This window comes from Oncorhynchus nerka, linkage group LG19 (assembly GCF_034236695.1).
Source record: "Oncorhynchus nerka isolate Pitt River linkage group LG19, Oner_Uvic_2.0, whole genome shotgun sequence".
In the NCBI taxonomy this organism is placed as follows: Eukaryota; Metazoa; Chordata; class Actinopteri; order Salmoniformes; family Salmonidae; genus Oncorhynchus; species Oncorhynchus nerka.
The window spans coordinates 4,484,609-4,497,480 of NC_088414.1; the positions used below are offsets into that span (position 1 = coordinate 4,484,609).

At 42.1% G+C, this 12,872-nt stretch overlaps 2 protein-coding genes and 1 pseudogene across 14 annotated transcripts in view; 2 read left to right on the plus strand and 1 right to left on the minus strand.

Annotated features, from left to right (window-relative positions):
- Window positions 1-286: 286 nt before the first annotated feature.
- Window positions 287-1,880, minus strand: mrps24 (mitochondrial ribosomal protein S24). The gene is made up of 4 exons (XM_029688971.2): window positions 1,785-1,880; window positions 1,466-1,546; window positions 1,229-1,340; window positions 287-1,025 (listed from the first exon to the last, which is right to left on the minus strand). The coding sequence occupies exons 1-4, from the start codon at window positions 1,821-1,823 to the stop codon at window positions 742-744; spliced, it is 516 nt and encodes a 171-aa protein (XP_029544831.1). The 5' UTR covers window positions 1,824-1,880; the 3' UTR covers window positions 287-741.
- Window positions 1,881-4,722: 2,842 nt separating this feature from the next.
- On the plus strand, window positions 4,723-10,265 carry LOC115146875 (nudC domain-containing protein 3-like; annotated as a pseudogene).
- Window positions 10,266-11,250: 985 nt separating this feature from the next.
- Window positions 11,251-12,872, plus strand: part of LOC115147134 (calcium/calmodulin-dependent protein kinase type II subunit beta) — a 70,880-nt gene continuing 69,258 nt past the window's right edge. For 7 of the 13 annotated variants that reach the window (XM_065004639.1, XM_065004641.1, XM_065004643.1 and 4 more), the window contains exon 1: window positions 11,251-11,566. In XM_065004639.1, the coding sequence (XP_064860711.1) occupies window positions 11,505-11,566 (62 nt within the window). In that variant the 5' untranslated portion in view covers window positions 11,251-11,504. The remainder of the gene's footprint in view (window positions 11,567-12,872) is intronic. The other 6 variants (XM_065004647.1, XM_065004648.1, XM_065004650.1 and 3 more) reach the window with 1 other exon arrangement.

A 12,872-nucleotide genomic window follows, 5' to 3' on the forward strand; every position in this document is an offset into this window, starting at 1 on the left:
TTGGTTAGCTAACTAGCAGATTTGAGCCATATTAGGATAGGCATGACATCAGTCAAAACAAGACATGGTATAAAATAGCCACCTACAATTCCCCACATGGCAGCTTCTTGTCATTGTTGCTAGCCATCTGCCCATCCAGAATAACAGACTTCTGCCCCATTAAATTGTGTGCATCGTTTGACGTTGTCAGCTAAACCGTCTATTCCTTCCTACTGTGAACAGCCAGCGCTGAGGCAGTTGTTTGACACACACAAGGTAAATAAATGCAAGGCATTCCATGTGAAAACAGATTTCAATGTTCTTTATTCAAAGGTTTTTCACCCAGGGTAAAGCTTAGTCTGGGATTCTGGTCATTTCAAGTCTTGACACTTACAAGTTATAAGATACCCATTGACTCTTGAAGAATATATACCGGTAGCCTCATGAGCCTATCTCAAAATATAAGCTTTTATTCACTGGTTACAAACAAGGACGTAAACCCCTCAATATGTTTAACATTATCATGTGGATGTCATGGACTGTCAGTGAGTCAGTCCATGCATCTAGGGTGTGATTTATGAATTTGAGAAATGTTAAGTTTCCTTATCTCATCCCTCAGCTATATAGCAAAACAAGTGGTGGGGCGGCCATTTTGTTGTGTTCGGTTCCCAGAATGTAGCTTTAACAATGGTAACTATTGTGTCTAAGTCCTTCCACAAAGTCCTACATGACCAGTCTCCTGTCAGCAGTTCCTGTTCCTCCTCAGAGGTACTTGTAGACAGCCTTGTCCGCTAAGGTCTGGACCTCCATCTTGACGGGACACTTATAGAAGTGGGAGAGCAGCGTCTCCGTGTAGCCAATAAGGAAGTAGAACTTCTGAGGAGGGAGTTTCTGCACCATCAGGGCACACACCACCAGCATGTTCCCTCTGCGCTTTATCACAACCTCATTGGCTAGGCAGTTATGGAACGTGCCAAAGATGAAACGTCGCACAAACATGTCCTCTACTGTACGATCGGATGCTCCTCCCTCTCCCTGTAAGTTGCCTAGTAGATAAAGAGGGACGAATAGAGGATAGAGGGAGAAACATTAGGAATACTTGAACAATTTATGAAGTTTACTTAGCTGCATAATTAACTGATGAGTTGAAGGCTAGCCCCTAGGACAGCATATTCGCTAATACGGTTGGGGTTGTCTTTACATATAAGATCAGATAACTCAGTGTGTAGGATTTTTTTTTTTAACTCACCAGTGTGCTGGGAAAGCCAACCTTTGCGGTGGCCTATGTGGTGGGGGTGGAGGGCTTGCTCGTAGGTCAGTGGTCGGTCTCCTTTCCCCACTCGGATACGGGCTGCCCGATTCTAAGACAAAAGAAAGGTACAGATGTTTAGTTGAAAGCAGCCTTGTCAACAGCAAGTGAGTGACTAGGTAATGTCCAATGTGGAGGATGGAAATGCTGTCACGTTAGTCTTCGAATAAAAGATACCTTGCAGCATATTGCAGTGGCGTGAAGTGTTCGTGTTCCGGAGTTGACGCATATCGAAGTACCGACTCTGGCAAGCGCGATCTGTGAGGCAAAGACATGAATGCAAAGACACCGAGAAACAGACATGAATGCAAAGACACCGAGAAACAGACAAGTAACATTGACAGCTAACGTTAGCTACATCGGCTAGCCAGCCAGAAACACACTTTCTCCAAGCCCACACACGTATCTAAACAAAAACGGTTCATAGTTCAAATGTAACGATACTTTAAAGTATAATGTTGTCAAATTATGGACTAAATGTAAACATGCTTCTCACCGATAATTTCACAGCCCGACAGCTCAAAGACGCAGCCATTTTGACTAACGAAAGTGTTTGTGGGAAGGGCCAATGGCCTGGGCATGGCTAGAAGGGGTACAGCTTTTGTCAAATGAACGTCAGATTTGACCTTTCGTAGCAGTTTAGGATAATTAGGTTAGGTTAAGGGTTAGCCAAAATGCTAAATGTTTCAAATTTGGACAAAAGTGGGAATCCATCAAGCCCAATAACCAGTGACGATTTCATCATGTTAATCTTGGTGGGGTAAAAAAAATTACAAGTAGAGGGATGCATGCCAGCAAACCACTACGCAACACAAAACTAAACAATGCATGAATTGCATTATAACGGTTACAAACGGTGCCCACAAACTGTTTGGGTCTACATAAAGCTGTGCCAGCAGCAGTCCCAACATCTTACCACTGCTACACCAGACTATCAGTAGAGCCTTGTCTGGCAGCGAAACAGTTCATCCAGCCTCATTTACTGCCTTAAAAAAAAAATTAAACCGCTGTTATGGCTTACTTGCTTAATTAAACAAATGTGGTTTCTAATGGCAATTGATATGTACAAACTATTGCATTTGGAGACAACAAGCGGATAAGATGCAATTTGCAATTTCAATTAAGACAATGAGCGAGCTAGGATGTAAGTAGTCAATATAACTATTTGTTCAGCACTTTTGAAATGTACAGCGACAGAATTCAGAACATGGGCCGTTCTTACAGTGTTCTCCCTGTACACCAAATCAGAACCATAGGATATATAATGGGGGCATATAAGCAGACAATGAAGGCTCTTACAAAATGTGATGATTACATTTATCTAAAACAAGTTATAGGCTACATGTGCACCACCAAGTCAGAACAGTAGGTGAAATTAAGAGGGGTAAATAGACCAAATTATTAGGGTGATGCACATGGTACTACTAACAGCTTACTACACAACATAGTGTTACTTTCTTAGCTACAGTATACACATCTCCCTGGCATATTACATCATTTATGCAGCAGCATACAAGACATTTTTGGACTCACCTTGTTGTGCTGTGCTCACTTGAACAGGAAGGTGACGCGGCGGTCCTTCGTGGGCAAATTCTGTCATCAAAGTCTGGTATTCTCTGGATTTATGGTGCTTTCAAGACAACTGGGAACTCTGAAAAAAACAAGGTTGAATCATGATGACGTCATTGAGCTTCAGGTCGTAGCTCTAGAAAGAGGCCAGAGTCCCCGACTTACAATTTCGAGTTGGATGACCGTTCAAAACACATTTCCCAGTTGGAGCTCTTTTTCTCCCGGAATTCCCAGTTGTCTAGAACTCACTGAAGTCAAGTTTTCGCAGTTCCGAGTTAACAGTTGTTTTGCGCATGGCACAAATCATGCTTCATTGACAGCATGGCCAATGTTGAATGTTTATCATTTTAACTTGGAACAGAGACACTTAATCCCAAATGTGGGACCACATAGCCACTCCATTGAATAGCAGGCTAGTGATTGCTTTGCAATGCTTGCAGTTAGCCACTCGTTGTTGAATTTGCGATTTCCAACTTGCTGTGTAATGTTTATGTCAAATGGCCAATGAGCACTGACACATTTTATCTATAATTTCTCTTAATTATTTCTCTTCATATGACAAGGATTAAAAGTAGATTGTCGACTTGATTCATGATGACGACGGCTAGCTAAGATTTTGAAAGTATCAGTCCAATCAAAGCTACTGTAGATATAAAATGACGTCAAATTACGTTATATGTGGCCAATGGCCTTGAGCCTTCTTGGATGGACATTTCTAATATAACTCTATGCATCTAAATCATAAGAAGGTGGGGTTTCAGGTGTCTCAGGTGGCAGCAGACGCTCTTATCCAGAGCGACTTACAAATTGGTGCATTCACCTTATGACATCCTGGAACAGTAGTGGATTACTTTATCCTATCCTAGGTATTCCTTAAAGAGGTGGGGTTTCAGGTGTCTCCGGAAGGTGGTGATTGACTCCGCTGTCCTGGCGTCGTGAGGGAGTTTGTTCCACCATTTGGGCTGAGCGGGAACGACTTCCTCAGTGGTAGGGAGGCGAGCAGGCCAGAGGTGGTCTACCAGCTCCGTAGGCAAGCACCATGGTCTTGTAGCGGATTAGACTTGGTGGTGACGCCACTGTGCATCCCATATGTCAGTCTTGGCTGTGTTGGACAGAACGATATTCTATGATGTATTTTTAAATTAGAGCTAATCATGGCGCAACTAGAGAACTTTACCAACACCTACGCTCTATATTTTCCATAAGCTGCCCCACCACCACAGAAAGCACTGAGCATGGCTGAAACACCTGCATCTTTGAGCTGCATTACTTTAAGAAAGCAAAAAATAGATAATGTTTGTATGCTGCTTTATTAACTCAATTATTATATTTTTTTACATTGTTTGCAAAATTATATGTGATATGTATTAATGCCAAAATGACATGCAAAACAGGTAATCCCCCTCAAAAAATATATTTTTTTTAGCTAAAAATGTGGGGCTGAAAACAGGTGAGGCTCTGCCCTGAATAGAGCCTAACCCTAACCCATACACGGCCATCGCTAGTTACCACAAACACAAAGTCATAAACCCCATTTCTACAATTTATATTTTTAAAATGTGATTTTAAAACTAACCTTAACCACACTGCTAACCTTATGCCTAACCCTAAACCTAAATTAATAATAACTGACTTTGTCAGTTTGACTTTGTGATTGTAGTAACTAGTGGAAACATTTATACTCACCAATGTTCTCATATATTATTCATATTATTTTAACTGTACCATTTTATCAACAGTCTTATATAAACACCAATTCTATGTGTTAATGATATATATGATTGTATTATATGAAATCATTTTGATAACATTTTGAAATAGGAACCTTGATTTGCGCATGGTGTTCCCTGCGGACAATTTTCAGTTCCTACATAGAAATGACAATAAAGGTAACATATTCTTAGTCAGCGAACAACTTTAAACGTTTGCGATAAATTTAATTTTATTGAAATATAACAGTTTGTGACATATTCAAAAAAGTTAAAATCTACAATGCCGTCGTCTATGGAAATGATAGAGTTGTATGACAACGCTCTACTTGGAATCTTGCAGCATGTTGGAAACATCCATAATTTCCTTGAGGTCTACTTCGGTTTTCTGTACCGCAAGACAGACTTTTACCGCCTGCTGTCAACCCCCAATGACCGTATGGGCTTCTCTCCAGGGGTGGCCGAGAAGATGGTCCTAAACGTAATGTAGTTAACTACAGTAGCTAGCTAAACAGTTTACACGTTTCTGTGTTAGCCATGTAGGCTGGCCTGTTTTCTCCCTATAATTCTGTTCCCCTGTTTAGTTTCAACTCTGTTTTTAACTCAGTAAGATTGTCATCAAACAACAGACATCAACCTAATCGGCCAAGACTGCCATCATTGGCACTGCCCCTTGCATCTAAGCTCATATGTCAGTCTTGGCTGTGTTGGTTACTAGTTAGAAAAGGAGACGATATTCTATGATGTATTTATTTAACCTTTATTTAACTAAGCAAGTCAGTTAAACAAATTCTTCTTTACAATGATGGCCTACCCCGGCCAAACCCTAATGAAGCTGCGCCACCCTATGGGACTCCCAATCAAGGCCAGTTGTGATACAGCCTGGAATCGAACCAGGGTCTGTAGTGTGACGCCTCTAGCACTGCAGTGCCTTAGACTGCTGCGCCACTCGGGAGCCCATCTGGCAGCATACATCAGCAGTGACCTAATTGGCCAAGACTCTCATCATTGTTACTTCCCCTTGCATAAGCTCATATGGGAAAAATCGGTAGTCTTAGCTGAGTTGGTTACGAATAGCATGCCTATGCCCAGTACCCTGCCCTGAACATTTGTCACTGTTACTAGCTGACTTCCACCCGGTACTCAACCCTGCACCTTAGAGACTGTCGTTGAACAATGTTTACTTTAATTATGTTAACACAGTTTTACCTACTTCGTGTATATATATATATACACACACACACAGAGTACACTATTCTAGTCAAGGCTAATCCTATATAACTACTGCTATACACCTTTTTCTTTTCATATACTGTTCATACACACCATGTACATACATATTTATAGGCTGATTTTGGGGATTTTCTTGTATTGTTAGGTATTACTGCACTGTTGGAGCTAGGATCATTAGCATTTCGCTACACCCGCGATAACGTCTGCAAAATATGCATACACAACCAATAAAATTTATTTTATTTTACTATTTGGAATATCGGCCCCTTGTCTATGATGTCATCTTGCAGACTCCACCCTTTAACGTACACAAAAAGTGATTAAGGGTTGATTATGTACTTGGCTCTTTATCTGCACAGTCCTGTCTGTTTGAGCATGTGGTGGAGTAGGACGGAGAGAGGCAGCAGAGGGAGCTGCAGCAGAGACACACGGCCTGGGTAGCGCCCCCCCATGGTGCAGGAGCTAGAGGTACAGGCCACCAAGCAGCCGGTGGAGCCCAGGGGAGTCAGGACAGAGCCTGCTGCCCAGAGAGAGTTCTGTCTCGGGTTCTGGAGAGCCCAGCGCAGCCTCTAGTACGAGGCCTACCTCTTCCAGCCAAGCCTCAGCCTCTAATCCACAGCCCCAGAGCAGCAGTGCAACCCCAGCATTCATCACAGGGAGACCTGGCAGCAGCCTGCTCAGACTCTAGAGCAGCCTTTCTTAAAGTATGGGTCGCGGACCTGTTAATGGTGGGTCGAGACGTGTAAATGTAGAACTGTTAAATGAATTACTGGAATTGATTTGGCCTTGTACATATGTGTTCTCTATTCAATGCGCGTTATGCTCAGCAGCGGTCTCTGCTCAGTTTGGCAGCTGTGTGAGAGGGAGATGCCCGTGTGATTCTCAATGTATTTTTCTGCAGTTTTCTTGAAGTTATTTAGTTAATTATTGTTGAAAACAGCAACAGTTCCAACCTAGACAGATATGTAAGAGTGTTTTTAATGGGGGAAAATAAACATTAATAGATTTTTATATGGATATTTAATATCATTGTTATTTGTTTTTGTCTCTATTGTATTTGTTTTAGGTATAAGGGCAATGAAATGTACCGATATTTATGTATAGTTGCATATTTTCCTAAGCTTGGGTCCCAGGAAAACACAGAGAATTTCTCATTTGAGTCCCAGGCTGACCATGTTTAAGATCCTCTTTAGAGCATCCTACTGAGTTACCGTAGTATTGTACTGCCTGTCTTGGTCATACCAATAGGAGTGGTTCTTTCTTAGTGCTTCTTCAATGGAAAGGGTCCGCAAAGTAATAGGTGGTAGGTGACCTGTTCTACATGGGACACTTGCTTTATATATTTGCACAATTACCCTACAAAATAGACGTTGGCAGTTTTGAATTTGGTAGAATCTCCCTGTTGGGATGGAATCGATCCCAAACCTTTGTATTGAGTAGGCCTATTCATTTGTGTGTTTGTCTGACTATCAGTGGTCAGGTGGTGCACCAGGCCAGTCCAGACAGTTGCAACGAGGCGGTGAGGGACGCCTACAGCTGGTCTCAGGACTACACTTACGTTGAGGTCCGCGTCAACATCCCCAAGACCGTTGTCAAGGGCAGACAGGTAACCATGGTGACCACATGGTTCCTCTTTCTACATATTTCCTTTTTTAAATCTTTATATTATAACCTTCATACATGTCTGTGTGAACTATTTGTGTTAACTTCTCTGGGATATGTGGGATGGTAGCGTCCCACCTCGCCAACAGCCAGTGAAATTGCAGGGCGCCAAATTCAAAACTACAGAAATCCCATAATTAAAATTCCTCAAACATACAAGTATTTTACAACATATTAAAGATAAACTTGTTGTAAATCCAGCCACAGTGTCCGATTTCAAAAAGGTTTTACGACGAAAGCACACCAAACGATTATGTTAGGACAGCACCTAGTCACAGAAAAACACAGCCATTTTTCCAGCCAAAGAGAGGAGTTACAAAAAGTAGAAAAAGAGATCAAATTAATAACTAACCTTTGTTGATCTTCATCAGATGACACTCATAGGACTTCATGTTACATAATACATGTATGTTTTGTTCGATGAAGTTCATATTTATATCCAAAAATCTCAGTTTACATTGTTATGTTCAGTAGTTCCAAAACATCCGGTGATTTTGCAGAGAGCCACATCAATTTACAGAAATACTCATAAATAAACATTGCTAAAAGATACAAGTGTTATGCAAGGAATTTTAGATCCACTTCTCCTTAATGCAACCGCTGTGTCAGATTTTAAAAAAACTTTACGGAAAAAGCATGCCATGCAATAATCTGAGTACGGCGCTCAGACTCAAAAACAAGCCATACAGATATCCACCATGTTGTGGAGTCAACAGAAGTCAGAAATAGCATTATAAATATTCACTTACCTTTGATGATCTTCATCAGAATGCACTCCCAGGAATCCCAGTTCCACAATAAATGTTTGTTTTGCTCGATAAAGTCCATCATTTATGTCCAAATACCTCCTTTTTGTTAGAACGTTTAGCCCAGTAATCCAAATTCATGAGGTGCGATCACTAGGTCCAGATGAAAAGTCAAAAAGTTCCGTTACAGTCCGTAGAAACATGTCAAACGATGTATAGAATCAATCTTTAGAATGTTTTTAACAATCTTCAATAATGTTCCAACCGGAGAATTCCTTTGTCTTCAGAAATGCAATGGAACGCAGGTCGCTCTCATTCGCCCCCACTTCACAGTAAAAGCCTCAAACAAGGTTCTAAAGACTGTTAATATGACCCCATAGACACTGTATATTCGATAGGCAATGGCTTGAAAAACTACAAACCTCAGATTTCCCTTTTTTTTTCTCAGGTTTTTGCCTGTCAAATGAGTTCTGTTATGTCACAGACATCATTCAAACAGTTTTAGAAACGTCAGAGTGTTTCCTATCCAAATCTACTAATTATATGCATATTCTAGCTTTTATGTCTGAGTAGCAGGCAGTTTACTCTGGGCATCCAAGCTACTCAATACTGCCCCCCAGTCCCAAAGAAGTTAATGTGATGAACTTCATGTATGAGAAGTATTAATACTGTAACTTTACATATTTGCTAAAATGCCCTACAAAATACATTTTGAGAATTTTGAATTTGGTAGAATCTCCCTATAGGCATGGAATTGACCCCAACAGGGCTCTACAGTGCGACCATTATACTCACATATGCAACCCCATAGTATAATAGTTTTTCTATTCATTACTTGTTTTCTTTTCAGAGGGAAAGTAAATGTGGACTGTTTTAGCATCATCAAAGTGCACCTCAAAATACACATTTTTAAATGTTTCATGTTTTTGGGGCAATGATTTCGCTGTGGCGCAGCACCACAGTTAAAGGAGTGCAACAGAAACACTGGTATAGGGCACGGGCTGGAGGTGAAGGATTGTGGTGCTGAACTATGTTGAGCCCAAGAATGTTAGACAAAATGCAAGATGTGCCGTTTTGTATTTGGATTGTATACACGTATACATGATTTGATTTGACGTATGTATGTGTACATTCCATTCTTACAATGCACTCTTATCTATTTTTCTCTCCTACCCATCACTCTCTCTCTCTCTCTCTCTGTGTGTGTAAAAGGTATATGATATGCTGAGGGCGCTCCCTTTAAAGGACAACAGTTTGATCCCTCCTTGTTTGACATCCCCACCAGCGCCGTAAAGATGTGAACACACACGATGTTTGGGAATTGGGTTTGAGACTGAGCAGAATTGGCTATTCATTCGGTGGAAACAGCCTGGTATTTTAAGACCATTTTCCTTCTTTTTATTTGCTAACTTTGAATAGAAGGGAGAGAAACCCTGTGGAAGCTTTGTTACTATGTTCTGACTTATGTGAAATACCTGAGTCCAGTTCATTAGGTGCCAAGCGTAAGAACAGACTGAAACTGGGAGGTTTCACCTGGTCTCCCTGAACACTCATGTTGTGGGCCCTAATGAACACAACCCTGAACACTCATGTTGTGGGCCCTAATGAACACAACCCTGAACACTCATGTTGTGGGCCCTAATGAACACAACCCTGAACACTCATGTTGTGGGCCCTAATGAACACAACCCTGAACACTCATGTTGTGGGCCCTAATGAACACAACCCTGAACACTCATGTTGTGGGCCCTAAAGAACACAACCCTGAGCGTACCTGTTTATGTATCTGTCTGCCTGCTGAACAGACCTGGAAGATACAGTCACAGAACTAGGATCAGAGTGCTTTTCCCAAATCCTAACCTTCATCATTGAGGTGAAGGATGCAAAACTGGCCTTAGATCAGTGTCTACGGGTAACTTCCAGGTCCAGATATGCCTGTGTTGTTTTACATGTAGATGACTTTTATTAGTGGGCTTAATAACTCTCCGCTGTTTCCTTTTACTGAGGTGTCTATTTTTGTGTGCCTGACTGAAATCAATGAAATGAAGTAAATCTGCACTGTTGTGTTCTCTCTGTGTGTGTGTAGGCTGTGTGCGTCACAGGAGGTTGGTGGCACCTTCATTGGGGAGGACTGGCTCATGGTAATGGCTGGAGTGGAATCAGTAGAAGGGTATGAAGCACATGATTTCCATGTGTTTGATGCCATTCCATTTGCTCCGTTCCAGATATTATTACGAGCCGTCCTCCCCTCGGCAGCCTCCACTGGTGTTTGTGTGATGTTGAGCGGCACTAAAACCTATGCGGGTTTTAGATCTAAAGGAGTGCCAGGCTGGCAGTCGACTTGAGATTCAGCAGTAATGCCACAGGGGGGCGCTATATCCCAGGATTTCTGATTCTCAGTGCAGTATAATATTCCTTATTGTCTTGATAATGGCTGTATCAGATGAATAGGTCGATATGGATGAGAATGAATATCAGAACTGATATAGCTAGAGCTAGTAAGATGCTTTAGGTGAAATTATTCATACTTCAGAGCCAATTCTATAAGAGGGGACAGTTTTTTTCAGGGGAAAATTTGGGGTACAGCGTTGAGCACTGGTTCACTTCAAGCTCTGATGCCATGGACCAGACCTTGCTTTGACTTGGAGATGTAGGTGGTGTTGATCATCCTGAAAATACCATAATCCAAGCAGGCCTAATGAAACCACTAAAATGGACTTTTGTTTGCATATTTTTATTTGTACAAATACCAGTTTAGGGATCTTTGCAGTCTTATCCGTTTGACACACTAAAACATCATCCATTTTATTTTGGTAGGCTAGATCAACAACAAAAAAGAGAGACGTAAAATCAATTGTATTTAGGCTGGCTATATCTGTTCCAGCAGCTACACATGATGGTGATAATGATGATGCTGATGCTGCCAAACGCCTGTTATGTTAGTCTATAGAATCTCTGATGCTGTGGCTTCAGTTATCGAGCAACGCCCCCTGGTGGTATGAAAAGTGTGTTGTATTTACAGCGCGCTCGATGGTGGAGAAACGGCGTGAAAGGCGATTGAACGACACACTTTGGGAGAGCGAGAGAGTACCACCACTGCCTCTCCTCCACTCGAATAGCCTACATCTCCTCTCGAATACATACATATCTGTAGTAGATTATAGTGCGCTCTGGACAGAAAACGCATTACACCGCGGTATTTTTTTTTACAAAGAATAACTGGTCAAGTCAACGGATACATCCTATTTCAATTCACTTGAGGACCGGACTATACTACTACCCGCGAATAAACGGACGATGGCGGTTACTACCTGTACACGTTTTACGGACGATTTCCAACTATATGAAGAACTCGGAAAGTATGGCTTTGCTGTATTATTGCTTTACGTTATGGCACAGATGCGGTAACAACAGCCTTCTGTATCGTCCTTACCCTGTTATTATTCTATAGTTTCTTTGCGTCGTTGCATATCTGCAGTTGTGTGTGGGTAGTACGAGCGGCGGAATGGGTGTCAGAACTCATCTCTGCTGATGATCTGTCACGTCCGGCGCTACTCAGCCCTCTCAACAAGACGCATATGCTGTCGCTCTGCTTTGAGCTGTAGCCCCGAGACGACCCGATTTAAACGTCTAGATCAAATATAGACTACATTTGATCCGTTTGCTGCATGTTCTGTACCGGCAGCAGCAGTGATGGGGACTGGGGACACGCTGTAGCGATCTAGAGAGTGACAATTTGAGCTGTCAAAGAGCAGAGCGGGATGTGCTGTTTTGTGATTGGGGTCTTTAGAGCAATGGGAGACTGCTGAGGGGAGGACGGCTCATAATAATGGCTGGAACGGAGTGCATGGCATCAAACAAATGGAAACGTCTTCAATGTATATGTTGCCAATCCACCAAGTCCACTCCAGCCATTACCATGAGCCTGTCCTCCCCAATTAAGGTGCCACCAAGCTCCTGTGCTTGAGAGAGAGAGAGAAAAAAAAATTGGACAGTGAGTTTATGTGCCACAGCAAGATAGGTGTGTCAGGCTGTGTGTGGGTGGGACTGGGTAGGGGGTGGTAATTCTCCTCATTCTCAAACAGGAGGAGAAACACATTTTCTAGATCAGGATGCATCTTTATGCAAACACAACTGCAGAGATTAAGAACCAAACGTTTGCTGTATGTATTAACATTAACAAATATGTAGCCTACTACTATGAGTTCTACTGAAAGATCTTGACCTTTAGAGCACCGCATGTAGTACACTTGTACATGTAACTGCAGGGTCACTAGTGTGTGTATGTGTCTGTTCTGGCCTGTGTTATAAGCCAGAGACAATAACCATGCTGTGGTAGCAGCAGCTGCCCAGTAGATAACAGGACCTTCACTACACCACAGTTCCTGTAAGGATGGTGTGTGTGTGTGTGGTGTGTGTGTGTATGTGTGTGTTCTGGCCTGTGTTATAAGCCAGAGACAATAACCATGCTGTGGTAGCAGCAGCTGCCCAGTAGATAACAGGACCTTCACTACACCACAGTTCCTGTAAGGATGGCAGTTTGTCCCTTTTTGGTGTGTGAGTGTGTGTGTACTTGCGAGCATGTGTGGGGTGTGTAATATACGTTTTCGTGTGTGCACGTGTGCCTCTCAGGTCATTCTCTGTCTTTCTTTGCTGCCGTAAGCC

Coding starts and splice junctions, on each gene's coding strand:
- mrps24 (XM_029688971.2), bottom strand. CDS start 1,823: ATGGCTGCGTCTTTGAGCTGTCGGGCTGTGAAATTATCG. Junction 1,341..1,465: donor CCACTGCAATATGCTGCAAG/GTATCTTTTATT, acceptor CTTTTGTCTTAG/AATCGGGCAGCCCGTATCCG. Junction 1,026..1,228: donor TTGGCTTTCCCAGCACACTG/GTGAGTTAAAAA, acceptor TTTATCTACTAG/GCAACTTACAGGGAGAGGGA.